This window comes from Vanessa tameamea, chromosome 19 (genome assembly GCF_037043105.1).
Source record: "Vanessa tameamea isolate UH-Manoa-2023 chromosome 19, ilVanTame1 primary haplotype, whole genome shotgun sequence".
Lineage (NCBI taxonomy): Eukaryota > Metazoa > Arthropoda > Insecta > Lepidoptera > Nymphalidae > Vanessa > Vanessa tameamea.
This window is the reverse complement of record NC_087327.1, coordinates 2,810,485-2,837,857: the sequence shown is the minus strand read 5'-3', so window position 1 is coordinate 2,837,857 and position 27,373 is coordinate 2,810,485. Positions and strand designations below refer to the sequence as shown.

Below are 27,373 nucleotides of genomic sequence, written 5' to 3'. Positions count from 1 at the left end.
TAATATATATATTTTTTAATATTTTAGTTTCGAAATATTAAACGTTATTTTATAATTTTAGAATAACTTTCAGGTTCCCATCGATAGTATCGGATAAAGAGTGCTTTGACCTTCTAGGACCTAAACCAGAACTTTACCAGGAATGTAATAAAAACGCTACATGCCCTACTTGGTTTACCGGACCCTGGAAACCTGTAAGTATAGTTTAATACAATGGCAAAAGTAAATATATGTTTTATTACATTTAACGCATAATTCTATCAGAATATGTAAAAAAAAATCCGTATAATTTTTAATCCAAATGTCTTTTATAACTTAGTGTAACAAACTTTGCGGAGAGGGCAAACAGACACGTCAAGTAGTTTGCCACCAAAAAATGAACGGGCGAGTGGAAGTATACGACGACAGTGTCTGTACGGAAGAAAAACCAATCGTAGAACAGACATGTATATTGCATCCTTGCGACGGCGTTGATTGGGTTCTCACTGAATGGACTGGTGTAAGTTATCATAACTCTTTGCAGAATTAAAACATTAAATATCCATTTCAAGATAAACCTTATAGAATAAAGTACCTCAAAAACCCAAAACACATAACCATTTTGATAATATTAATGTATTGAATCTGTATGCTTTCATTAGTGTGATACATGTTTGTCAACGATGCGCACTCGTTCTGCACACTGCGCTACCAAGGACCACAAGGTGGTAGACGCAAAGCTTTGTGCATACCACACGCCGCCAACTCTCGAGGAGAGCTGTGACCGTACCGAATTGCCAGCCTGTCAAACGTTGTGGTACGCAACGCAGTGGAGCGAGGTAAGAAAAATAAGTGTTTGTTATTTTTATTTCTAGTAAGAAATATTTTATTTCTTTGTTCATTAATTAAACCAACAACTATACGCAAATAAGAAAGAAAAATAATAATACTGATGTTTTATAAATACTTCCATACGTCATTCGTTTAGGTAATGTTGATGGTTCCCAGACCGACTTCGGTCGCAGTGGCCATTTTTAACTGAGAATAGCAAGCGTCCAGTATAACAATCCAGCTATTCGCAGAGAGTTCACGCACATGAGTAACAGTTTTTCGTGTTTTGCACGGGACTAATAGTAGCAACTTTCAAACTCCGAGCTGCTATTGAAAATTAAAAATAAATACATACATACATATAGTCATGTCAATGTATAGTGAAGATACAGATTATATATTCTTAATAAAATTAAAGTAAGAGTCTGTAAATGTCCCACTGTAGGGCTAGGGCCTCTTTTACTTTTGGGTCGAAGGTTTGTAGCTTATTCCATCACGCTGCTACTATGCGGGTTAGTGGACACATACGTCGCAAATTTTCATTCGACCCATGGAGATTTTCTGACGAAGTTTTCTCCGTCGATGAGCCCGAGATGAATTATAAGTACAAATTAAGCACATGAAAATTCAGTGTGGATTCACGTGTTAATTAGGCCACCTTGGCTCATTTTCAATAGTGTAGAACTATCTATAAACATTACGAAATATTTCCATAGTGTTCAGCAAAATGCGGAAAAGGGAACCAAACTCGTCGAGTTTTCTGTGGATTATTTGATGGAGTCGCAGTGACAAAAGTGGACGACGACCGCTGTGAATCAAGCTCAAAGTACAGAGATACTAAAGAATGCGAAGTGCCAAAGGAAAAATGTCCTGCCAAATGGTTTGCTGGACCCTGGTCTGAGGTGAGAGCGTAAATTATTTGTTTCTTTGCAATTTTCAAAATCTCATTCGCAAATTTGCTTCTTTTGGTCTAAATCGTCTGAGAAAAATAATTTAGAAGCTAAAGTATTTTGGTTCATAATGAAAATATTATTGATATATATATTGAACTAAAATATTATATTATTTAAATAATTTTATCTTGGTATGCATTCCTCGATAAAATATAGACCAAATTTTTATTACAAGCATAAAACGAGTTTTTATTTAATAAAACTTCACGCTCACAGAATGAAAAATGACTGTGAGCAAGGCTAAGTTTTATCTTGATGATGAAATTGTTTACAAAATTATAAAAAATAAATAAATAGAACTTAGTTATTTTTGTTGTTGATAGTGTACCAAAAAATGTGATGGAGGGGAACAATACCGTCGCGTAATGTGCCTGAGTGGAGGACGCGAAGTTATGGAGTGTAGCGAAGTCGAAGTGCTCGACTCCAGTCAATCCTGTAACACAAATCCTTGTGGCATAGGTGAGTTTCACGCGTCTAATTTAAATCATCCAAATTTCTCAAAATTATTACATTTTAATATTAGTAAAATAACGTTAGTCCACGTATATAATATGGACTGGTATAGAAATATATATTAAAAATTGCAGTTTAATTGCTTTATACAACTTATATTTTTGATTTATTGTAATACAAACGAATATTTTGGATATTAGAAATAGTTAAGTTATTTTTTTAACACATTATAGATGAAATGTTGCCACTTGATTCAAAATCAACTCCAATAATGGACGATTATGAATATGAAGATTGCATTGAGGAAGAGGAAGAATATCCCGAGGAAAACGCTGAAGCTATCGAAACTAGCTCTGAAGATATTGGTATATCATTGGTGAGTAGTAACGTGATATTGACCTCCTAGGCTAGGCCACAGTACAGGATCTTATATAGTCACAGGATCTCAAATAGTTTAATTTAGACAAAAAAAAGCGTTATGGAGTGTGAGACCTTATAATTCTTCCATTCTATTACAGGTTCCTGACTTCGGACGAGATAAAGTTACTGGTATGTTTACAAATGTAATAAATCAGATATTATATAATTAATGTTGAAATGTTACTCAAGCCCTTCTTACATTTTTACAGAAGGATCCGGTTATACGTCCCCCAGTGAATATGATACATACTATGGATCCGGCTCAGGTAATAACTCATAGCTTTTGTATTATATTACATATAAAACATGCGGCATAACAAATAATGTTTGTTTTAGGAGAGACTGAGGATGATGATAGTACTACAGAATCAGAAACAGGAAGTACAGATGTAACGGAAACATTCACCGAAAGTACGATTATATTAAGCACAAGTTCATCTGAGTCTACTCCTGTAGATGAATCAACAATAAAAGATGATACATCAGAAAGTACCACAAGTACAGAAAAAATTATCGAAGATGAAACAGATACAAGTATGACTGAAGGTAGTGAAAGTATACTCAATGAAAATACGAATACATAATTCGCATAAAAATGTAAATATTTGGTAGTAATAAACTAACATATCCCTAATTTACAGAAGCAGTAATAACAACAGACTCCGCAGAGTCGACCACGCTGAGCGATTCGGACTTAACGACAGTCAGTTCATATTCAACAGAATCTAGCGATATCACAATAACAACTGAAGCAGGATCTACTGAAGTTACAGGCACTGAATCAAAAGAAGCTACTGAGATTGATTCAATAGAAACTACAGTTTCTACAGAAACTACTGATATTAGTTCGGTTTCAACGGTTGATATTTCTACCACAACTAAAGATATTGATTCAACTGAAACGACTGAAAAGGATTCTACGGAAACTACAACTTTCGACTCGACAGTAACATCTACTGAAGGTACTGAAACATCTGACACTACAGAAAGTGAATCGACAATGTCTACCGAATCTACAGTTACGGACTTGACAAAAGAAACGGAATCTGATTCTACAGATATTTCCGTTACCGATACTACAATAGAAAAGGAGACCGGGTCTACTGAAACAACAACTTCTGATTTAACAGATACAACAGAAGCTAGTTCTACGTCAGTTATAGATTTAACAATAACGACAGACAGAGAGACCGAAACTTCGGATACGGTATCTACGGATGTAACCGAAGAAGAAATAAGCACAACAGACAGTAGTACTACTATAATCAGTGAGACCTCAAGTAAGTGCACAATTGAAATACTAAATTGTATAACTAAATAAATCTTATATTGATAAGTGTAAAAAATCATTGGTTACTGATTTTGCTGTTGTTTTCTTAATATGTATTACCGTTTTGGTTGCTATTCCCTCAATGTTAGTATTCAAGAGTACTGCTTGCCATCCCATCTTTATGGGTGGCTTAAGAGAAATATTTTAATTATTTTCATGGCAGCCATGGATGGATGTGAAGAAATATTTTTATACTCTTTGTAGTCACGCTTGACAATACATTAATAGAGTCTTTACCTATTTGTTGGTAGTGTTATAGCAGGAATTTACATACTTTACAGGTCTCTATTCTGTCGCTAGCTTGTGTTGTTACAAGATCTTTAATCAGAATGCAAATACTATATTTAGAATATAAGTATATTATTTTTTGTTGATTACTGCTAACCAATTATTTACAACAATAATATCTTATATTAAGGTTCTGACATAGAAATTACTTCGACTGAAGGAACCACTAGTGATACTGGCATCAGTACAACCGAGGAAAAATCAACAATAACTACAGAAGCCGAAAGTAGTACTTCTTCGACCGATAAAGAATTAAGTGAATCTACAACTAGCTTTGATACTGTTTCAACAATAAGTTCAACATTGGAGACAACTGAAGTAAGCACTACAGAGGGTACTGAATCAAGTACAGAGGGTACTGAATCAGCTACAGAGGGTACTGAATCAAGTACAGAGGGTACTGAATCAAGTACAGAGGGTACTGAATCAAGTACAGAGGGTACTGATTCAAGTACAGAGGGTACTGAATCAAATACAGAGGGTACTGAATCAAATACAGAGGGTACTGAATCAAGTACAGAAAATGCGGCAACCACTGAATCATCCGTAACAGAGTTTACCGACGAAAGTACTACACAAGCACCTGATTTAAGTACTACTGTGGAATCGACAGGAACTACTGAATCTGTTAGTAGTAGTGAGAGTTCCACCGTCGAAGGTAACTTTTATAGCAAATTATTAAATTTAAAAAAAAATAGTTAAACAAACTTAGTTTTGACACAATTTTCATTAGAAATATAGGTATATTCGTAATTTCCCATATTGCACAAATTTACTATTTTCTTATAAAATGGATATAAGCATGTAGTACATAGTACGTATAATGTACGTAGTACATAATTCAGCAAAATAAAGTAACATAATATTGTTCATTTAAAAAAAAAATTAAATACCAGATATACCCAAATAGTTGGACTTACCAAATTAAAAAAATACTACTAATGATTCAAAATTTTAATGAACATGACTTTGTTTATAGAGAGCACGGGAAGTACTACAGTTGGTAGTTCAACGTCCCTGGAAGACATGTCAACAACAGAACAATCGAGTGCGTATAAATTAAAAATAAATAAAGTAATAAAATAATTACATAAAGTTGTTTCATCACATAATTGTGTTGGTTTCTCCAGCATCATGGACTTGGACGACCGTTGTTGTCAGCTCACCTAACAAAGAACGCTGCAAAGCCAAAAAGAAGAAAGCTAAGTGTATTCGAAGCAAGTTTGGTTGCTGCCCTGACAAAAGAACGCCTGCTGCTGGGCCATTCGATGAAGGTGCGTTGCAAATTTTTTTTTTTTTTACTCCCAAACAAGTTTACAATTATCATTTCTTATAGCTTAAATAGTACATATCAGTTATTGTAAACTCAACAACGATGGTCACATTATACATAACAAAGTAAAAATGATGAACCTGTCTAAGAATTAAATATTAACAAATTCAAACAACACATTTAATCTTTATAGTGAAAAGATATGGCAGATGAAGACAGTAATTTTAAAGAAAAAAAGAGAAAAAATATATATATTTAAATATAAATATTTTGTTCAATATACGAGTACAAATAAACACATATACATATATACACATACATACAATACACATATATCTACTACTTATTTATGCATGTTTAATATGATTATTATTATAATAGTGGAACACCAAGCGTCCAAACTAGAATGATGCGTGTATGAGCGTATGTCCGTATTTAAGTTATAACTTGGAATTACTGTTCTTCATTTAATATATCAATAACCTGTCTATACAAGACAACAATTATAAATTATAAATGAACAACAGTTATTCCAAATTTTTATTTCAAATTTTAATTCGATAAATTCTGTTATGCAAAAATCTTTAAAAAATAAATGGTTTTAAGGTTGTCCGAACCCGGAGACCTGCAAGGATTCCAAATTTGGTTGCTGTCCCGACGGAGTGTCGCCTGCAGCCGGTCTTCGCGCAGCCGGCTGTCCAGTCACTCCATGTAATGAAACTTTATATGGATGTTGTAAATCGGACAACATTACAGCAGCCGAAGGTAACGATCAACAAGGATGTCCGGCACCACTGCCACCCTGTCATCATTCGAAGTAAGGAATCATACAAACATAAATTAATTGTAATATTAATATGTTTATTTTTTAATAAAATTGTGATACTTCAGATATGGTTGTTGCAAAGATGAAAAAACAGAGCCAAAGGGTCCACACAAACAAGGCTGTCCAGAAACAGGTAAGCAGCTAAATTAGCGGTCTAATATTGTACATACTAAATACATAACATTAAAAGAATGTAACGGATACCTAATTTAAATATTGAAACTCCACCAGAGCTAACGATAACTTTTTTATCAAAATATTATAAGCACTAATTATGGATACAACAATTAAGTTGCAGAGACTGAAAAACCAGATACTACAGAATCCGAAGGAGGATGTGCTGGCTCGGAATTCGGATGTTGTTATGACAACGAGACGGATGCTTCGGGACCAAATGGAGAAGGTTGTCCGTGCAGTATTTCTGAATTCGGTTGCTGTCCTGATGGTGTTTCAACAGGTAAATTCCACATCTGACATCAGGGGATAACGTTGTACTAACTCCTAAGAAGAGCTGAATACTTTTAGAAGGGGGAAAATACTAATGTAAAAGTATTTATTCTAAAATATATATGACGAAGTGGGTTGTCTCAGCTTGTTGTTTAAATTACATGACGTCAGCATTGCTGACGTCACGAATGTCAGGGTTTGGATTTCTATCCATCCTCTAAGCTATGAAATAAAACGCAGGAAATGTTCTTCGTTGATTTATTCCAAGCTGAGAAGGTCCGATCGCTTCGACGGCTCGAATAAGCCTCTCGATACCGGTGGGCGCTCGGCCTTTTATAACAAAATTGAGTGGCGGTACTATTCACTCAATATAAAACCTATTTATGGGTCTCATGATTCAGACTCATTTAACATCTCAAAATTAACTAAATATTATTAATTTAATAATCAAATAGTTTTAAATTATTAAAATAATTAAAATTATCATTTCCGGACACGGGGTTTTTTAAATTATTGGTTTCCCGCCCACATATATAAATATCAAATATTCTTATTTTCAGCTCGAGGCATCAATTTGGAAGGTTGCGTAATGTCTTGCAATACCTCAGCTTACGGCTGCTGCCCCGACGGGGAGACCCCGGCGCATGGATTAGAATATGAGGGTTGCTGCTTGCAGTACGCGTTCGGGTGTTGTCCTGATAATTACAAGCCGGCTGAGGGCCCACATTTGGAAGGTAAATCATAATATTTTTCAAAATAGTATCTATCATGTTTATTTATCGATAGTATTTTGAAAAATACATAATGTTTTCTACAAAATAGGATGTGGCTGCGAATATGCCCATTATGGATGCTGCCCGGACAATATTACCGTCGCACGAGGACCGAATGGTGAAGGCTGTGGTTGTCAGTACTCTCAATATAGATGCTGTCCAGATGGGTAAGTCAACAAACATACATATATAAACTATATGCAACTGTTTAAATTTCACGTATAATAAAGTAAGTTTAAATGTTACGCGAATAAACCGTAAATAATTATAAAATTAATATTAGGTATTCCGTTCGATTCTTGTACTAACGTTATTTATCGAATAATGGTTGAAATATTTCAGGCATATTAATTTATTAGATCTACAACGGAGCAATATTAGATGTCTGCATGTCATACGTCTATGATATTCCCATGTTTTGCATAAAGTTCTGTTGCGTTTTAATCGGCTTAAGAAAGAATAATCAAATTATTAATATTATCTATTTTATTCTATACTAATATTTCTCGTTATCTTAACGCTGTTTCAATATTGCTTATTACACCTTACACGGTTAGCAAACCTTCGATTTAAATAAAATCTTATCTCACCTCACACTCACCATTAAATATTTTTAATACTAAATCTTTCTCTGTACTGTCAGTTCATAATTGTTTTTTTTTTACATGATATAAGATGTGCTCAATCCGTTACTATTTTTAAAAGGCTAGTTAAAGCTCTCATTAAATTATTAGTTGTGGAAGACAACTAATAATTGAAGTCGTTTAATGTCTCATTTATTTATTAGTTAACAGGTCACCAATAATCATTGGTCTAAATATATTAAATAATTGACGCATTACAATTTTATTATCTTAGGTAATGTGTAACAATTACTTTTAGGTAAACTCAGCATACATCTTATTTTATTTTATTAAATGCTTAACACATTGTATATTTTATTTTTATTAATTATCTTAACCCCACAGACACACAGAAGCCAAGGGTCCCGAATTCGACGGGTGTGGCTGCCACACATACCAATTTGGTTGCTGTGATGATGGTGTCACGGTCGTCACCGGCCCGAACCAACAAGGTTGTTTATGTCGTGAGTCCAAGTACGGATGTTGCGGAGACGAGATTACAGCCGCTAGAGGTCCCAATATGGATGGTTGCGACTGTTCCAACAGCAAATATGGTTGTTGCCCTGATGGAATCACTGAGGCGAAGGGCAAGAACTTCTTAAACTGCACTGACGTTCCCCATAACCGACAAGGTAATAAATATCTTTCGTAGTAAGAATAAAAACTTTAAAATTTTACTCACTCAGTTAATAAATAAACATTTACAAGCAAATTCATCATTTGAAAACTGTTCCTCCGATTAATGTTTAACTTTTATAATAGCCTAATATTCTTAGGATGGATATTTACAAATAGTATGTTGATAGGTTTAATTGTTTTTAAACTATAGTTTTTTTGTCAATTTATACTTAAATTGAATACTTTAAAAAAAGCGTTTCATAGATATGAAACTTTAAATAAAGTACATTAAAAATAATCATTTAATCTTTTGAATTATGGACAAGTACTTTAGTTTTGTCGAGCGTGCGTTTTGCGATGGTAAAGTACGGTCAGATAGACAGCTTTGTTCGACATTGATTGTAATAAGATGTCTATTTAATTATATACCTGTGAAATTAGGGGCGAGTAATTCGTACATATATAATATTAATAATTCTGTATTTTCAGCCGCATGTGCATTTGCAAGCGACCGAGGTTCTTGCCGAAACTTCTCCGTGTATTGGTACTACGATATGACATACGGAGGCTGTTCTCGGTTTTGGTACGGCGGCTGTGAGGGCAATGAAAACAGATTCGTTAACAATGATGAGTGCGAAGACATTTGTGTGCGACCAAAGCCAAAGGGTACGACTGCTTAATCATTAATTACTTTAAATATTAAAAATCAAAAAAACACAATTTCGGTTTAAGAATTTGATGTCTCTTAAAAATATTTTTTTAATCGCCTACGTTCGCTCATAACAGTAATTCAATTTGATCCACCTACAGAAGCCTGCAATCTACCGAAAGTGAAGGGGGCATGCTCCGGTTACCACGTCCGCTGGTACTATGACTCTGCTCGCGAACAATGCTCTCAGTTTGTTTACGGTGGCTGTCTCGGAAATGCCAACAATTTCGACTCCCAGGAACTCTGTCAACAACGCTGCGAACCACAGAGGAGTAAAGGTAGTTAAAATAAATATAAATTCAAAGTATATCAATCTAATCAAAAAGGGGTTTTTATGACACTGCAAGAAATTACTTTTCTTTTCTGGTAAGCTTTTTTACAACTAGACGCTGACACTCCTTGCAAATGCTTTTGCTGGTGCAAGTGGCTGTATTTTCCCGCTTCCGATTTATTAGGACACCATGTTTTAATATAGTGTATTGATATACGTTAAATGTAAAAATAAAATCGTCTGAGACCACAAGATGGTTAAAGTTAGGTTAGGTAAGGTACGATGCATAATATAAAAAATACTTAATTAATATTAATAAATATATATTTTCCCCGAAAGACCAATGCAATCTTGAAATCGAACGCGGCCCATGTGCCGGCAACTTCCAACGCTGGGGCTTCAACAGCGAACGGCGACGATGCGAGCAGTTTGTGTGGGGTGGTTGCGGCGGTAATGACAACCGCTTCAGCTCCGAGGCCGCCTGCTTGTTACGCTGCGACCCGCCCGGCGCGCCACAGCGTAAGTACTGTCACCCATGTGCTAAATTATCTACAATATTTATTTCTACGTTACTTCGAATGATGAACGTAAAATAAATGTGGTCATTTAATTATGGGGATTTCTAACAATTTTCAAAATATCTAGCACTTTTTTATTAAACCTGCTTTATAGTTTTGGCACATATTTTACGGTGGTACATCGTTTGGGAAAGGATGTTTGCTTATTTACGTTTGGTTCACTCTGACTGCCAGCATTGCCACGCTATTGCATTCATTGTTTCGTGAATAACCAAATATTTTCGAATATTTTAATTAAATGGATATATTATATATATATATATATATACATTATTGCAAATACACCAAATATTTTATCAAAGCCACGTGCAATGCTATCCATAAATAATATAGTTTAGAAACACGAAAAAGCATGAAATACTAATCGGTATAATTTGATTTGGAAATGGATTGTGAATCTCGAAATGGCGTAAGACACATTTGTGCTAAAATCAGTTCTCATTTAGTTTTTTAGCCTTAAATCATTTAGATCGATCTGGTGGTAGTTGCACTGTATTTAATTAAAGTAGTTAGTACTGACCAATTATGTATAATAATTCTTCATTGATATGTCAAACTCGTGATCCTTATTCGTGACTGACTAAAGTTAAGAACATTTATAAAGAGAACAAAGGATCTTTTGACACGTCAATGGGAAAATAAACTAACCTGGTTGCACGATACAGAGGCATGTTCGCTACCAAAAGAGGCAGGCAATTGCACTGAGAAGCATCCCGCCTGGTCATTTAGTGCCACCGAAAACCGCTGCCTACCCTTCTATTATTCTGGCTGCGGTGGAAATGATAATCGTTTCAACGACGAGCGGTCTTGTATTGATGCTTGTCCAAGTGCTTACGGTAAGTTCGTCTTGATAAAAAAAAAACACTTAAATAATTTATAAAGGTAAGTTATATCGAATTAAGTGTTCATTAAATTAAGTAATTGTCACCGAGACGCTGCAGATATTTATATTAAACTTTACACAGCAGAATTTGTTATTGTCTAAATAAATTATGTCTCTGTAGGATGCCAGGAGTTTACAATTTAGAAATACGAGTACTTCGTACGTCTATAAATAGTCAATCAACAAAATCAAAAGTTTAGCTTATCTAACGTCTGTAAGATTTGTATTTATTTATCACTGACCTATTTGTCTTTACTCAGCATATAAAATAAATAGAAAGTAGAAAAGTAACATCTTAACCTTGTATTGCCTGATGAATGTCTAACACTAACAAAGGTATTTAGTTTCAAAATAATTTTATCGCATGTGGTGTGTTTAAGTTAATCCATTAAAATAACGATCCAATACTTGAAAGAAGAGCCGAGATGGTCCAGTGGTTAGAACGCTTGCATCTTAACCGATGATTTCGGGTTCAAACCCAGGCAGGCACCACTGAATTTTCATGTGCTTAATTTGTGTTTATAATTCATCTCGTGCTCGGCGTGAAGGAAAACATCGTGAGGATATTAACATGTGTCTAATTTCAACGAAATTCTGCCACATGTGTATTCCACCAACTCGCATCTGAGCAGCGTGGTGGAATATGCTCCAAAACATTCTTCTCATGGTAGAGGAGGCCTTAGCCCAGCAGTGGGAAATTTACAGGCTGCTAATGTAAAAAAAAAACCACTTGAAAAAAATATTTTTTTTATTTGATTTGTAATTAACAATCATTTTAATGGCAAATATTGTATTGTATATTAAAATAAGACGGAACGTTACAGAAAAAGAAACATGTACACTGCCGGCTTTGACCGGCGACTGTGCCGACTATACACAGAGATGGTTTTACGACACTAAAAACAGAAGGTAAGATACTTTCGTACAAAAATAAATTTATGTAGATATTTCATCTATTAAAATACATCACTAATATTTTCTGTAATCCAAAAATTATATCTATAAATCTTTTATTATTTACGTTAGTGTTTTTATGTCTAGCTCTAGTAAATGGTATCAATTAATTCATTCAAATTTTTATCATGTCTTTAAATCTATATGACTATCTACGATATATACTATCTTCATTTACTTATCTGCCTCGTTGATCTGAAGGCTTGATATTAGGCCATAGATCCCAAGGTTCTCGTTCAAAACATTTTAGCAGGTCAGGCACGTAAAAAGCTATTTGGTTATTTTGTCGTAAATTCTCAATAACAACCCCTGAAGTCTGGAAGTTGTGTGTACACTACCGTGCCTCGGTAAGCACGTAAAGACGTTGGTCCTGCGCCTGAACTCTCTCCGACCGTTTCATGTTTGCGCACACATTTGTGCAATATAATATGTCCTATGTAGTTGGTTGGTTTCCCATGAGATTGGTCAACGTAACCGAAATTGGCCGGACGAAATCGATTGTTCATCTAAAAAAAATTTATTTTAGATGTCGTCAGTTCTACTACGGTGGATGCGGAGGTAATGAAAACAACTTCAATTCAGAACGTGAGTGTGAGGACAATTGCATGGAACAAGTGGTCATTACAACCCTTCGTCCACCAAGACCAACAACATCACAACCTTCACCGTATGAACACGAAAGACCAGGTATAATATTATACACATGCGATGGTTACTTTCTGTTGACTTCAATTTCGCCATATTATTTAAAATTAATATTTTTTGATCAATATTAATGAAATTTGAACAAAATGATCGATCGATCGATGTGACGTTTAATAAGAATTGGTTCCCAGCACAATTTATCGCCAAACATTTTAAGCCAACATACCTGGCGTAGTGACAATAACTTCTGTAATAAGTTTATTTATTTAATAAATAAACTGATTGATTTTTATATAATTTGGCGCCCTTGCTTTGTAAATGATAAATAATCTTTTACTGTTTGATTTTTACCTTTGTCAAATACTCTAGAGTCCAAAACAATTTTCAAATATAATTCTTTTCTAGTGGATACTACGACACGGAAAATAAATACTATTTACACGTATCCGATTGAATACAGGGGTAACTTAGGATATTGCCATTAAAGAAAAAAAAATCTGAAACGAAATAAAAATACCGTTAATATTTCCTTACAGACTTCTGTTACTTTGAAATCGATTCGGGGCCGTGCACGCAACCGCAGACGCGCTGGGCATTCGACACGGCGACCGGCACGTGTAGGCAATTCCAGTACGGTGGCTGCGAAGGCAATCGCAACAACTTCCCCGACGAGAATTACTGCATCTCCTATTGTGTGCCCGCACCCGCACCCGCCACCACCACAACACTTCAGCCCATCCTCGACAACCGCTATGGCCCCGAGAACATACAGGGTAAACATAAACTGGAATATTATATTATCATTGTAATGTGTAGTAGAATGATAGTCGGACTATTAGATCACTAGAGATCTGTTGTTCAACTTTTGGGACAATTTGCCAGTACTTGCCTTCTCATGAGCTTGCCTGATCTGGTGGTCTTATTGTTCTGCATTATTAATACATTCGAAATTACTCCCACATATTTAAACTCAAAGCACTTATAATAAAATAAATATTTTTTTCTTAAACAATAACTACATTGATCTACCAGATGTCTGCCAGCAACCAATGTTGGCGGGTCCGTGCGACCAGTCACTAATGCAATGGTTCTACGATGCAGCAAGCGATGCCTGTAGCCAGTTTACTTACGGCGGTTGTGAAGGCAATGCTAATCGGTAAGACTTTCCTTCGACACAATTCTGATTCTACGTGTCAAAGAAATATATGTGTAACAAAACTATAAAATAAAATGTTTACAGACGGTATTCGAAAAGTAAGTAAAAATTAAATATTATTTTATAGATTCAACACACAAGAGGAATGCGAGCGGCGATGCAGATCAGGGCCACCTAAATCTCAAGTTCTCCCGAAGACTACTTCTTCGACTACAACCATAGCTCCGGTATTCTAAACACATTATAAGATATAATAAAAATTGTTTTTCAAAAATTTTGACTTATGCCACATAAATCAAAATGTTATCTTAAGATGCCTATCTATTGTAAGAAACAGAACAGAAATAAAAGAATCAATTAGGTTTTCAGTTATACTGACGTATAAATCTATTTAATAGGAGTACATTCCAACCGAATGCCAAGTGTCCCCAACGCTTGAGGAGTGCAGAAGCGAGGGATTGGTTTGGTTCCTGGACCTAGGAAAACGAGCCTGTGTGGCGCATGACAACCAGGGCTCGGGTGCAAAATGCAGACACACTGGGGTCTTCGGTTCAGAAGAGGCCTGCGAGCGATCTTGTGGAGCTTTTAGAGATCTCGGTGGGTATCATTTCTACATACATACTTACATACATACATACTTACATGCATACATACATACATGCATACATACATACATGCATACATACATATATATATGTATATATTAGTAGGCGGACGAGCTAATGGGCCACCTGATTGTAAGTGGTCACGACCACCCACAGACAATGACGCTATAAAAATAAATATTAACCATTCCTTACATAACCAATGCGCCACCAACATTAGGAACTAAGATGTTATGTCCCTTGTGCCTGTAGTTACACTAGCTCACTCAAAACAATACAGATTACTGCTGTTTGGCGGTAGAATACCTGATGAGTGGGTGGTACCTATTTTTTACAATACCACCTGTTTCAAATATTCTCGATACAGAAAATTATCAACATTTACGAAATATAACACACGTATTATATCGTTTCTTGGGCAGAAACATAATAATCCTTTCTTTCATGTAATGTCAACAGCATTCCACAAAGCTTGGATGAGTAGGGTAAATGAATAGTATCAACAGTCTGGCTGTATCAGCGGCATTCTGTGTCCACCGCTAATCATAATAATATATAATATGCAAAATTATATCTACCAGATGTATGTCGGTACCAAGTGGACCCTGGACCATGCCGCGCGGCCATCGCCAAGGTGTACTACGACAACACGGCAGGACGCTGCGAGGAGTTCACGTACGGTGGCTGTCACGGTGGTCCGAATCGCTTCTCCACCATAGCAGAATGTGAACAAGTTTGCAGACCTAACATAGGTAATTTTTTTATATTTATCTCAATAGCGAGAAAATTGGTACTGAATAAAGTTAGAGAATTTAGTTTATTTATCTTCACCAAAACAAGAGTCATATTGAACTGAGTTGAGTTTTATAAAATGTTTTTCAACAGATCCCTGTAGGCAGCATCCAGAGCCTGGCAACTGTTTGGCGAATCTATACATGTGGTACTACGATTCAGCGCGCGATGAGTGTGGACAGTTTATTTATGGCGGCTGCAATGGAAACGACAATAGGTACGACATTTAAGAATAACTTAAATTTTCTAAGGATTTCTATTATCAAATGATGACGCATATTTTTATGCTCAATTTATTTGTTCTGAAATCTTATTTCTAACTCAAGATATGGCACAAATTCATAATAATATTATATGATTCCCTTGTAACAACTTAATATCAAAGTTTGAACAATAATCTGAAAATCACATTTAACATAGATAAATATGTTTGTTTCTTTTCTAAAGGTTCGAAACTCGAGAAGAATGCGAAGGCCGTTGCAAAACGAGTTCAACGACCACAGTCGCTTCTGTCCGTGCAACTACAACTCCGACGATTTCCAACATTGTACCTACCACACTGGTATGTGTATTATTTAAGTTAGTATGAAATAAAAAAAATGCAAAACTTCATACGAATCGTATATTACTGCAGTACTTACTATTCAGGCAGAATTTATTTACTCTATACACTAATTTGATGGGTGTATCAAAAGCTATGAATATTGTAGTCAATGTCGCATTAGACTTTCTGACATTTCACAGTAATTTTAATAACGTAAAATTTAGTGTAGTGTAAAACTACACTCATGTTTTGTATTTTTTTTACTTGAGTAATTAAATGAGTTTTTTTTTGTAATGCAATACAGTTACCAGAATTGGTATACATTTTGTTATGCTTCGTATTTTATCGTAGTCTGCGGACTTGGAATGTGCAACTCCCCATTCATTGGAAGCTTGCGGCGAAAACATTACAATTTATTACTACGACACGAAGACTCAAGCATGTTTAGCAGGGGACTTCGGTGCTTGTCGGTACCCGAACAGTTATCGTACGGAGGAGGAATGTGAAAGGAGGTGCGGTGCATTCAGAGGCCTCGGTATGTCATACATAAATTATTGTGTAATATATAGTGAGTGTTTATATATTTTTTTTTAAACTTCATTATATATTTTTTCTTAGACGTATGTGGTTCACCTCTCGATCCTGGACCATGTATATCCGCAATCACCAAAGTCTACTGGAACTCCGTATCGGGCCGGTGCCTGAACTATGCATACGGTGGCTGCCTCGGCGGACCCAATCGCTTCTCCACCGTAGATGAGTGTGAAGAAGTCTGCGGAGGCACGGGACCAGGTACGTAGATGCTTAGTTCCTCTGCGATTCTTTCACTTCAATATTTCTTCACATTTTCTGATCTGACCCCACCCATACAAACCTTCTATCGAAATCGGCTTCCACGTCGCATATCTGAGTATTGGGCAGTCGACTACATTAGTCTATGCGTACGCGCGGCGCGGCGCAGAGCCGGCGTGTCTGCGGGCGGTATCGTCGGGCGAGGCGGGCTGCGGCCTGTCCTCGCGCCGCTGGTACTACAGCGCCGCCAGCGGGGACTGCCTGGCCTTCGTGTACGCGGGCTGCGGCGGCAACGACAACAACTTCCTCTCGTACGAAGAGTGTGCGCTCCTCTGCAAGAGGACGCCCGCCGGTACAGTGCTGCACATCGTCGCTTTGCACTCGCATCATACCGAATATGTATTTTTGTCGTTGTTGTGTAAAAATAATTAAGTATGTGCGATATCTTTCGTTATCGAATTTTATTTGTTTTTAAAATATTAAGCATGTAAACTGACGTGAGAAGTCGTCGCCGAATTCTTCTGTTGCTATCTCCCACCGCTTGCACGCTTACATTTATTCTATAACACGAAATTTGCACATCTTGTTTCTTGTATAAAATTTAAAATTAATCGGTTTATTCAAGTCGTTACCAAAAGGTACGTTTGCATATAATCCCTGTTTTTTTTCTTATCCAAGGCGTCTTGGATAAGTAAAAAGAGTACCTAACGTTTTTCCACGACTAACGTTTATGCGAAGCATCAGGGAGTTCTTTACGACCGAACAATTACGTATAAAACTATATTTTTTCTAGTCTTTTCGGCACTTCTGATCAATTTTGTACTTTTCCAAAATATATTTAATGTGACAGAAACGTGAAAAACTGAAAACCCGTCAATCAATCGTGAAACATGAAAACACTAACTTGCGAAAACCCACTAATTAAGTTTTTTTGATATACATTCGGCTTTCTTACTCAGTGTCGTTTAATTATAATTTAAAAAAATCACAGACTTGTATTATATGTATGTATGTCTATATATATTTTTAATACTTAACTTTGAAATTTGGCAATAAGAAGAATAATATTTGTTTTTTTTTGTCAATTGAATGAGCGTTATGAGTCATGCACTTTAGGATATTATTCATTGGTTACTAGTACTACTGATTGTATTCAGGAACCGGACGACTGAAGTTCGTCTTGTCCACAGTGGTCGAGCCCAACGAGTCTGTCGACAGTCATGAGACCGATGTGGGCGGCAATGAGGTTCTGCCAGATTGTGACCGCTACAACGAAGAATGCTCGACACTGCGCTGCGAATACGGCGTACAGCGCACGCGCACGTCTGGAGGTTGCGAGCGCTGCTCGTGCGTGCCCGTCGATGTTAACTGCGAGCTATTACGCCACGAATGCGAGAGCCTACGTTGCACCTACGGTATACACCGATCTACCGGTCCCGACGGTTGCGAGAGGTACGACGTTGTGTTATTTATAATTAATGGTAAAAAATATAAATAAAATGAATATCAGATAATTTTTAATTAAATCTTAATATATTTTTGCAACAGATGTATATGCATCGACCACCCATGCGCAAACAAGAACTGTCCTGCGGGTGAGCGCTGCGTAGCGACAGCTTACAGAGATCCAATCACACAGGACGCTCGTTATGCGGCCGAATGCAGGATCGGTAAATCAATAGATAATTCAAATTATATATTAACATTTTCCATGATATAAATAACATTTTCTAATTAAATTATTTTTTTAACAGCGAATAAAACTGGTTCCTGTCCACCGGAAAGTGTCATACCTGCGGTGGCAGATGGACAGTGCAGACGAGAATGTAACGACGATGCGGACTGCCTAGGCATTGGCAAGTGCTGCTCGAGTGGCTGCAGCCAACTCTGCCTCGAGCCACTCTCTGCCACCAGCCCCGCGCCTCGCCATACCACACGTGCCCCCGGTGAGTACCTAATGTCGTAATGGAACTACAGAAATCTAGTTCAAAGTGAACTTTATAAAGCTAACAAATACTAGTATAGAATAGTTATTAAATAAGTTAAAAAATCCTGTAGTTTAATGAGAGAATGACTATAACTACCATCATTATTATTACAAGCCTGGATTTGAAATGTTCGATTCCTGGTAGAATTACCGCAAGCACCGAGTGCCAACGTTGAAGAAACGCAACCTGAGCTGGTGGCAAGCGAGGGCGACAAGGCAACGCTTCGCTGCTTGTTCCACGGCAACCCTCCACCCAAGATCACCTGGCGTAGAGGAGCTGTCACGGTTAGTACTACACGAAACCATTTGTTCGCTTGACGAGCACGAACACCTAATAAGTGTTCACTTAGACATTGGAACTGTAGGAAGTATAATGTATTCCATACACCGTTAATACCAATGTCTTGCGCAACGCTTGTCGTGTTCTCGAAGTTTTCATAGGTTTGAACGCACTCTTCGATTATGGTTCACGTTTTCTACAGCTAATTTTTACGTAATAATTCGGTTTCTATTTTTTTTTTGATTTCAAAACCTTTTATCTAAAAATTATAGGGTTTGTTTTCATAAGCTTTATATTGTTAACGGCTTATTCACAACACAAATGAATGATCGCAGATCGAGAGTGACATGGGTCGGTACAGGCTGCTGTCCGACGGAGCGTTGGAGATAGTGTCGTTGTATCGCAACGACTCGGGCGTGTACATTTGCGTGGCGGACAACGGAATCGGAAGCGCCACGCAAGAAATACGCCTCGAGGTTGCCGGTGAGTAGCGGCTTGTTTCGAAAGGAAATTCTTCTGTTTTGTATACTCGAAGACGAACTTATTTGAGAAGTGGAATCATGCAATCACACAAACAAATATAACAAATTTAAGGGAAACCGATTTTTCACAAATGTGGACGTCCTAACGAGCATACAAAAACAGCTTTATTCAAGGGTAGTTGAAAGTAGATAGTTGGCGCCTTTTTCTATCCTGCTTTATGATCTTTCTTTTACTATCCTTAACATTTTCCTATCTTTATTGTAATAATGTTGGATCGATTCCTTTTTCAACGGCGAAACTGTTGCACTGTTTTGAGAGCTATGACACGTTTATCAATGTAAGTTGATTTGCTTGTAAACCATATGAATATTTCGACATTTACGCGCATGCCAATCACTTTAGCTGACACAATTTCAACGAGATAACAAAATTGGACGGAAATGTCCCATGCATTGTTGTAATTTATTGAGATAATTGTAATTGGCGTCAACTTTTTTAAGCCTGCTGAACAAACAAAGTTAATTTCACTAATATTACATATATTTGTATTTGTAATATTTATATATAAATTTACATGTTTGGATGTTGTTAATAAATAAGCTCTGACGAAGAACCATAAAAAAAATTGGTATCAACAAATTGTGCCGTTTAGTTTGACATGGAATACTTTTTAGTATAATACAATTTTATACTAATTTAATGAACGCCTAGTGAAGCGGATGCGTTATGTCTAGCATCATATACGTAATCTACTTCGTCATACTTACTTATTTTTCTTGACGATCTCATTAGTCTATTTATTTTAGATAAATAAATAATCTTATACATTTGTACAAGCAAATAATATTACGATAACCTTTCCTTTGACATAGACGTTTTCTATTACCTACAACTATTAATCTAGACATTCTACATAATATTTTGAAATTAAACATAATATCTAACCTTATGTTCGATGAGAACTTACATGGAAGTCATCTCAAGAACCATATAGTTTTCTAAATTTCTGTCATCTTAACGTGTACACGCAAATACCTTGTACCTAAAATGTAAATGTACCTTACCCGAAAATTCTAACACGCTGTTCCACTAATAACTTAGATATTACAGTTTGATATTACCAAACACTTAATACATTTCATTTTGAATACTGGTTATATCATATATATACGTTATTATTCGCAGTCAACATACTTTTATCTTATCGAAGCAGCAGCAGTACCAACGCCCCTCGAACATTTGAAATAGTATACTGCCTGTCAACTCCGTACTCGTTAGGGCTGACACTTGGCGATAAACTGTAGGCAATTATTACATTATTTTATTTTTGTTATTTGTTTTTTTAATTTTTAAGTAAAATATGACTGAAATATCATTAACCTTTTTAGTAAAGATATCTTTGTCGTCAAAAAAGGTTTCGATACATATTATTTTTTAAATTTAAAATATTCTTGAGAAAACAGGGTTTGCAACCCTATACATGCAGTCAGTCTCCGTCGGGTTGGTTTATTTTCACTGTTCAGTATCAGTGGAAGTGTCCTTGCATTCGAAAGATGATACTGTCACAGCTCTCAGTGATTGCCGGCTTGGCCGTGCTGTGCGCGCACGCAACTCTCATAGGTTTTTTTTTTCTTAACAGTGGTTTTACTCGCCTGATACTTTTGGATTTCTTAATTTAATTGTAACGTCTAAGAATGAAGATATATTTATTTTTTATGATTATTAAATTAATTCAATTATAAATAAATAAAAGTAAGATAATTAATTAAGAAATCTAAAATTTCAAACTTGATGACTTAAATCTTATTTAGTTTCCGCTTTTAAATTAGATGGTGCAGTTTGTGGAAAGTACATTTCATATTATTTTTGATAAACACAGATTTGGTGTAGACAAGATATCGTATGCTTAATATGAAAACTAAGCTTGCTATTTTTCATAAACATACACACACACACAAAGCCGTCATACGTCTGTCAATGTGTGACGGAAAAATAACACGAGAAAATTAAAATCAAAAGCAAGTTAAGATCTCTCAGTAGTCTTTTTTTTATTAATTATTTGATAAATGTATTAAAATTAGATTAAACAATTTAAATAAGTCGATCGATATAGCTAGTTAAATTTTTAACCTAAATATTATTTAATATTAACATGTAAAACATATTTATTATGAAATTAACATTGTTTTGCGTTCGTTAGACATTAACCGTGTTAAAACAAAACGCCCAATAACCGTCGTCGTTTCAAAAGAGAAACGGTAATGTAAAATATATATTTTGATCCACTCAAATGCGAATTATATGTCTTAGTTTATTTTATAAGATACAAGACAAAATCAATCTTCTTCATTGACTCGGCTCACTACAACTAGCCTAATCTAGCCTACTTCAAATCTGTGGTCATTTACTAATAGTGTTTGGTGCATTTCATTGGCAGTGGAAGTTGTTATAATTTGATGATTTTGATGCAAAGCACAATAATTTAATGAAACAAGACACGGGAACTCATTGAAACTCATTTGATGTTAAATCTACAATAACTATATTTTCTCAATACGTTTTAAATCTCGACCTTCATCTACTAATTATTGTTAACAAAATACATATAGTTCATTCAAAACGACACAACCATTGCCAATGACAGGTACTTAATATTGTAAAATTAAATCAAATATCATCCACAAACCACAGTAGAAGTAGTTACTAACAAAGGGGGTGGTTAGATCCGGTGGAAAGGCCAGCGGCAATAGCGGGTACACCCGACGCCACGGTCGCCGGAGAGCTCGGCCGACCGCTGAGCGTGCGCTGTCTCGCCTACGGACATCCTGCACCTGCTATCTACTGGTACCGAGGTCGAAACGGTCCCATGGTGCCCTATAGTAGTCCGCTCTACGAGGCCCGAGGCTATGTGCTCCTGATCCGAAAGCTAACTGTCGAGACTCTCGGCGAGTACGTCTGCCAGGCATACAATGGAATTGGCAAACCAGCGGACTGGGCTTTTGTGGTTCATGCGTACCAACCCGAAGGTTCCGGAGATCATCCGTACTTGATACCGCGGGAAGATGACGTGGTGGTAGTGACGCCTCGTGAGCCGCAACTTGCAACGACTACACCGACAGTGCCTGATATAGAAATACCTGTGTTTACCGGTAAGATCGGCCCTTACTTTAAGGGTTTACACGCCTACAATCTTTGTAATGCATGGTTTGGGACGCATGTGGCATGTTTGCATGATCTTCTGAGCAGATTAGCCGTTTACGTAGATTGTAAACGATTTTGAACTTTGACTTATCAGAGAGACGCGTTTAACTTTGTCTTATGACTTCAAATAGATGTCCAGCGCCGACATGTATTATAGATATATATTCATTATATAAATGTGATTATAGAGCTTTGATTATAAATACCTAATTATTATTATTATCATGAGAATATTTTCACGTGTTTATGTGAATGTTTACTTTTGATTATTGTAATTGTAACTTTTAAGTGTCGATGTTGTTTGATGTTTAACGACAAATATTTGGAAAATCATTATTTAGCAGAAACGAATATAATCCGCAGACAAAAGAAAACAATATAAATACCGCTGAAAATTAAACTTATAAGTCGGCATTCAATGTTAAAAAAAATTTTTGGTATTGCATCGGATATCACGCGTGTTACTTATCTGTATATCTCATCACACACAAATACAGTGCCCGTGAACACTCGACTGACTGCGGAGCGCTCACGTGTGCCTGTGGGTGCGGAGATCAACCTACCGTGTGACGTAGATGGCTACCCCTTACCAACCGTTCGCTGGACCAAGGACGGCATGACGATCGTCTCTAGCGATCGCGTCATTCTAACTGGTAAGTCAATTATACATATACTCACTTCAAATCTATAAATTAATGTTAACAACCGAAATGTTGTAGGTATATTTAGACATTCTTCTAATATTCTTTAAATAATTCGTTGTCAGACTTAATACAATTTTTCTACTTACCTTATAGCTTTATAGCTAAAATACTGATTTATTCATGTAGACATTACAATAATTACAATTTAATATATTATGCGACTTTTTCTAGATGCGCGACTGACAGTGCTTCACGCGAATACGAACGATAGCGGCGTATACGGATGTCATGCTTCTAACGATTACAGCTCGCACTATTCTACAGTCTCCATTACCGTTGAAGGTAAACTTTAACATTTGCCGTCGTTGTATAATGATTGAGTTATGAAAACATAGTCGAAATTAAAACATTAAGCTATACCTTAAATGTGTACTCGCGCTTTGCATATTGTTTTATTATCGCTATTCAGTAATTGTCCTATTTATCTACTAATTAGTAATTACACTATATACCAATTAATTATTATTAATGAGTCGTCCGGGTATAAACTCTACTTGGAGATAGCGTTTGCGTATTGCCAAATATAATAGAACAAGATTTAAACATGGACAATTGCAGCCTTTTCTTATTCTATGTTTTCTTAATAATATCATATACAACATTATAAACCGATTTAATCATTATTGTACCAGTAACAGAATTTATAATGTTGTCATAAGTCAAACTAGTACTCTGCTCATCATCAAGAGTAGAATAAATATTTTTAAGCATTAGATAATTAATATGCTTAGATATGTGTACTATACATAGATATATTGTTCTAAACAAATTTGATGTTATTTTCCAAAATTTATCAAATTAAATGGCTTTATAAGAAAACCCCATTTAATTTAATTTTTATTCTAGGATTGTACATCCCGCCGAACTGCAAGGATAACCCATACTTCGCCACGTGTCATCTTATTGTCCGGAGCAAATTCTGCCACCACAAATATTATTCTGGGTATAATCTACATATCTTGCTTGCTACATACATTGCTGTCTCTACTAAAATTATAGTCTGTTGTTTCAATGTATGAAATATTATATAATCGATTGAAATAGCCGTAAAGACTTGTCAATAATACTGTCAAATTATGACTCCGGGCTGCTTATTGAGATTGCATCAACATAAAAACCCAATATTTGTATTCGCCCAGCCTTAGTTTTGAGCTTAAGGACAACGAGGCTATCGAGCTTTTTTAAATGTTGTATATAATTTGAAAGATACGTCTATGTATATTGTTGTATTAGTTAAAAATATATAATTTTTATGATATATTCTTCCTGCGTAGTTTTTGCTGCAAGTCGTGTGTGGAGGCAGGTCAACTTGACCCGAGCGAGCTCAGCATGCAGGCGGACTCCTGGACTTGGAAGAAGTAGTTACCTACACGCCTCGTTAGAACTATTAATTTAGCATTAAAAATAGATAGTCGAAATAATCATTCTACTACATAAAACTACTTGTAAAATTATTTAGCTGAGAAAAATTAAGCTGAATTAAAAAGAAAAATGATAGATATTTTTTTCTCAAATTATTTTTATATGAATTGTTTCAGTTTAAAATGTCTTTATAATTTTAGATAAACAATACTTTTTCGTTGGGATAAGAAAAATATTCGGTGGTGCCATATTAAAAAAATCTAAATTTCAAACATAGAGTTTTAAATAAAACTTTATAAAAAATACCAATAGATTAAATAGGTACTATAGTTTGTAGATAGAATGATATCTGTGTAAATAAATATTGTAATGTCACAATTAGTTAATTCCATCTGTGATGGAAATACAAATATTTTAAGATTAACGATTACCATTATCGTTAAGAGGCTTAACATCGCAATTACTTAGTTTTCTCATAGATTATACTAAATTGATATAAAAAAATGTTTTTTTTTTTCTTACACCGGTAACTATTTCCTTCGATATAAGTAAAATAAACTAATAATTTTGCTGAGAAATGTAATAACTTACGTTACCAATGTCTCTTTATTGTTTTTGTATAATTTATGACAAATAATAAAACGAATCAGATACATCAAGTCTGGAAAATAAATAATTATTTATTTCAGAATATAATAATAAATATAATATAAAATAGTAACGTAATTTTTACGAATACTTTTGAGTCATAATAATTTGTGTACGTGAATTTTTATATCAACAAATGTAAATATATTTACAATAAAAGTATACAAGTGACTTGGTTTTTCTTGCAAAGCCTTCCTAACTTAGTTATTATTTGAGCCTTACTCCTAAGTAGCATTGTGTTAGGAATCAAAATGGCTTAATTTATTATACGAAAGCTTATCTTGAGTTCTTCGCAAATAAATACTATTGTGCTACTAAAATATATAATACATATATTTTAGTAGGCAAGAACAATACGCAAGCGGCGCAATAGGACTTACCATTACTTTAAATACGAATGCATGTAGAGATTTTTTTTAACCTTCGGATTTTCTTATATAAAGGGTATGCGGGTATGTATTATAGAAATCGCCTTATCGACTAATGTTAATGAGCCCTAATCTGTAGACATTTATTTCTATTAAAAACTACAAAATAACAAAAATAAATAACAAAAAAGAAAACAAAAAAATGCAATAACATAAATTTTTATTTACATCCCGAATTTCACAGTCAAATAGTATATAACAAGTAAACTTCCTACTCAACTTACCTGACGATTAGAATATAGTGAGACAATGTGGTGAACTGATGATTCATATATACAATCACACCTCGCAATTTCGTCCGTCGTCTGTCTGACTGACCGCAAGTGTGCGTACAGCACCACGTCAATAAAATAAAACTTTATTGTCAGAACTCATTTACTAAATAAATATCAAGTAAAATGATGTGAACGTTTCGGCTAGGCCTGTACAATAATTCCGCTCAATAGCTTCGTTATGTAGGCTGCATCGCCCACGTTAGAGTATATCGCGATACGTATATATTCTTAAATACAAAAATTAAAACGCAATAAAAGTTTTTATATACATCAAATTATAATTTAATATACATACAGATAGACATCGCCACTTAGGCGAAACCACACACGTCCAGACGTGAGGTCAGAGTTGTAATGTCTGAATACAATGCTGGTTTACACTTAAGAGGTAACACAGATGTGTGCAGGCAGCACGATTAACTCGACACTATATATATGTAATTATATATTAGTGCACTCACAATAAGCATCATCCCGTATTAAGGAAAGTTTCCTACCAAACTATGTTCGCTTTCGAAACTTCCAGCGAGACGTCACGCTGCGTGCCGTAGACAACCTCATCCACTGTACAATGCGCGTGTCAAGCCGCGAGGCCGGAAATATTCACCTTATATACCTTACAGGGTCGTGAGCCCGTTATAGTATCACAATATGTTAAACTAAACAAAGGTCCCACTAAATTCTATGTAATACATCTAAAAAAATATTTATACAAAACTGAAATTCCGTTACAAACAAATCAAACGACGCGACATACGTCGAGCGGAGTAACAAATGGGTCAACAAAGTACGTTCGACATCGAAAGTCTAAACTAAGTTAAATGCGTTGTCGTCCGCACGCAACGTAGGCATCCCGTAGTCCGGAAGACGCGCGGTGTCCACTCAGAGCTATTTGTACAAGGTTACACATAGTAATCGTATAAACTAGGGAGAGGCCCGAGGTGCTCCATCGGTTCAATCGAGGACCTGCGAGACTATCTTCTCCATGTCGTGGTCTATCTCGTCGGAGGAGGGCTGCGCGGGCGGGGAGGGAGGCGCGGGCGCGGGGGCGGCGGCTGCGGGGGCCGCGGGCGCGGGGGCGGCGGGCGGCGGGGAGGCGGGCGCGGCGGGCAGCTGGAAGGGCTCGTCCAGTTCCTCGAGGCCGGGCGGCACGGGCAACCTCGACAATTCTTCTTGCAGTTTCATGTAGTGACGCTTTAAAGTGCAATGTCATATTTTGATAATTATTTGGCTAACTCATTTAGTTAATTGATAATAATTTC

The 27,373-nt window shown here is 35.9% G+C and overlaps 2 protein-coding genes across 7 annotated transcripts in view; one reads left to right on the top strand and one right to left on the bottom strand.

The window, feature by feature from the left end:
* LOC113397040 (papilin) overlaps positions 1-25,577 on the top strand; it is an 86,020-nt gene extending 60,443 nt beyond the window's left edge. The window contains exons 12-56 of one of the 6 annotated variants that reach the window (XM_064217904.1): positions 62-194; positions 320-499; positions 642-818; positions 1,527-1,712; positions 2,087-2,222; positions 2,450-2,592; positions 2,735-2,765; positions 2,846-2,902; positions 2,973-3,182; positions 3,278-3,916; positions 4,385-4,912; positions 5,234-5,302; positions 5,385-5,528; positions 6,134-6,344; positions 6,419-6,486; positions 6,646-6,810; positions 7,361-7,534; positions 7,623-7,740; positions 8,542-8,828; positions 9,304-9,480; positions 9,625-9,801; positions 10,134-10,313; positions 11,038-11,208; positions 12,080-12,164; positions 12,736-12,896; positions 13,391-13,627; positions 13,887-14,010; positions 14,138-14,237; positions 14,409-14,607; positions 15,197-15,367; positions 15,501-15,624; positions 15,855-15,969; positions 16,303-16,486; positions 16,570-16,743; positions 16,913-17,095; positions 17,934-18,195; positions 18,292-18,413; positions 18,498-18,689; positions 18,876-19,015; positions 19,346-19,493; positions 22,217-22,642; positions 23,192-23,347; positions 23,570-23,680; positions 24,245-24,341; positions 24,673-25,577. In XM_064217904.1, the coding sequence (XP_064073974.1) occupies positions 62-194; positions 320-499; positions 642-818; positions 1,527-1,712; positions 2,087-2,222; positions 2,450-2,592; positions 2,735-2,765; positions 2,846-2,902; positions 2,973-3,182; positions 3,278-3,916; positions 4,385-4,912; positions 5,234-5,302; positions 5,385-5,528; positions 6,134-6,344; positions 6,419-6,486; positions 6,646-6,810; positions 7,361-7,534; positions 7,623-7,740; positions 8,542-8,828; positions 9,304-9,480; positions 9,625-9,801; positions 10,134-10,313; positions 11,038-11,208; positions 12,080-12,164; positions 12,736-12,896; positions 13,391-13,627; positions 13,887-14,010; positions 14,138-14,237; positions 14,409-14,607; positions 15,197-15,367; positions 15,501-15,624; positions 15,855-15,969; positions 16,303-16,486; positions 16,570-16,743; positions 16,913-17,095; positions 17,934-18,195; positions 18,292-18,413; positions 18,498-18,689; positions 18,876-19,015; positions 19,346-19,493; positions 22,217-22,642; positions 23,192-23,347; positions 23,570-23,680; positions 24,245-24,341; positions 24,673-24,760 (7,960 nt within the window). In that variant the 3' untranslated portion in view covers positions 24,761-25,577. The remainder of the gene's footprint in view (positions 1-61; positions 195-319; positions 500-641; positions 819-1,526; positions 1,713-2,086; positions 2,223-2,449; positions 2,593-2,734; positions 2,766-2,845; positions 2,903-2,972; positions 3,183-3,277; positions 3,917-4,384; positions 4,913-5,233; positions 5,303-5,384; positions 5,529-6,133; positions 6,345-6,418; positions 6,487-6,645; positions 6,811-7,360; positions 7,535-7,622; positions 7,741-8,541; positions 8,829-9,303; positions 9,481-9,624; positions 9,802-10,133; positions 10,314-11,037; positions 11,209-12,079; positions 12,165-12,735; positions 12,897-13,390; positions 13,628-13,886; positions 14,011-14,137; positions 14,238-14,408; positions 14,608-15,196; positions 15,368-15,500; positions 15,625-15,854; positions 15,970-16,302; positions 16,487-16,569; positions 16,744-16,912; positions 17,096-17,933; positions 18,196-18,291; positions 18,414-18,497; positions 18,690-18,875; positions 19,016-19,345; positions 19,494-22,216; positions 22,643-23,191; positions 23,348-23,569; positions 23,681-24,244; positions 24,342-24,672) is intronic. The other 5 variants (XM_064217905.1, XM_064217906.1, XM_064217907.1 and 2 more) reach the window with 5 other exon arrangements.
* Positions 25,578-25,979: 402 nt separating this feature from the next.
* Bruce (BIR repeat containing ubiquitin-conjugating enzyme) overlaps positions 25,980-27,373 on the bottom strand; it is a 34,705-nt gene continuing 33,311 nt past the window's right edge. Inside the window, exon 59 of the mRNA XM_026635216.2 lies at positions 25,980-27,305. Within this exon, the coding sequence (XP_026491001.2) occupies positions 27,066-27,305 (240 nt within the window). The 3' untranslated portion in view covers positions 25,980-27,065. The remainder of the gene's footprint in view (positions 27,306-27,373) is intronic.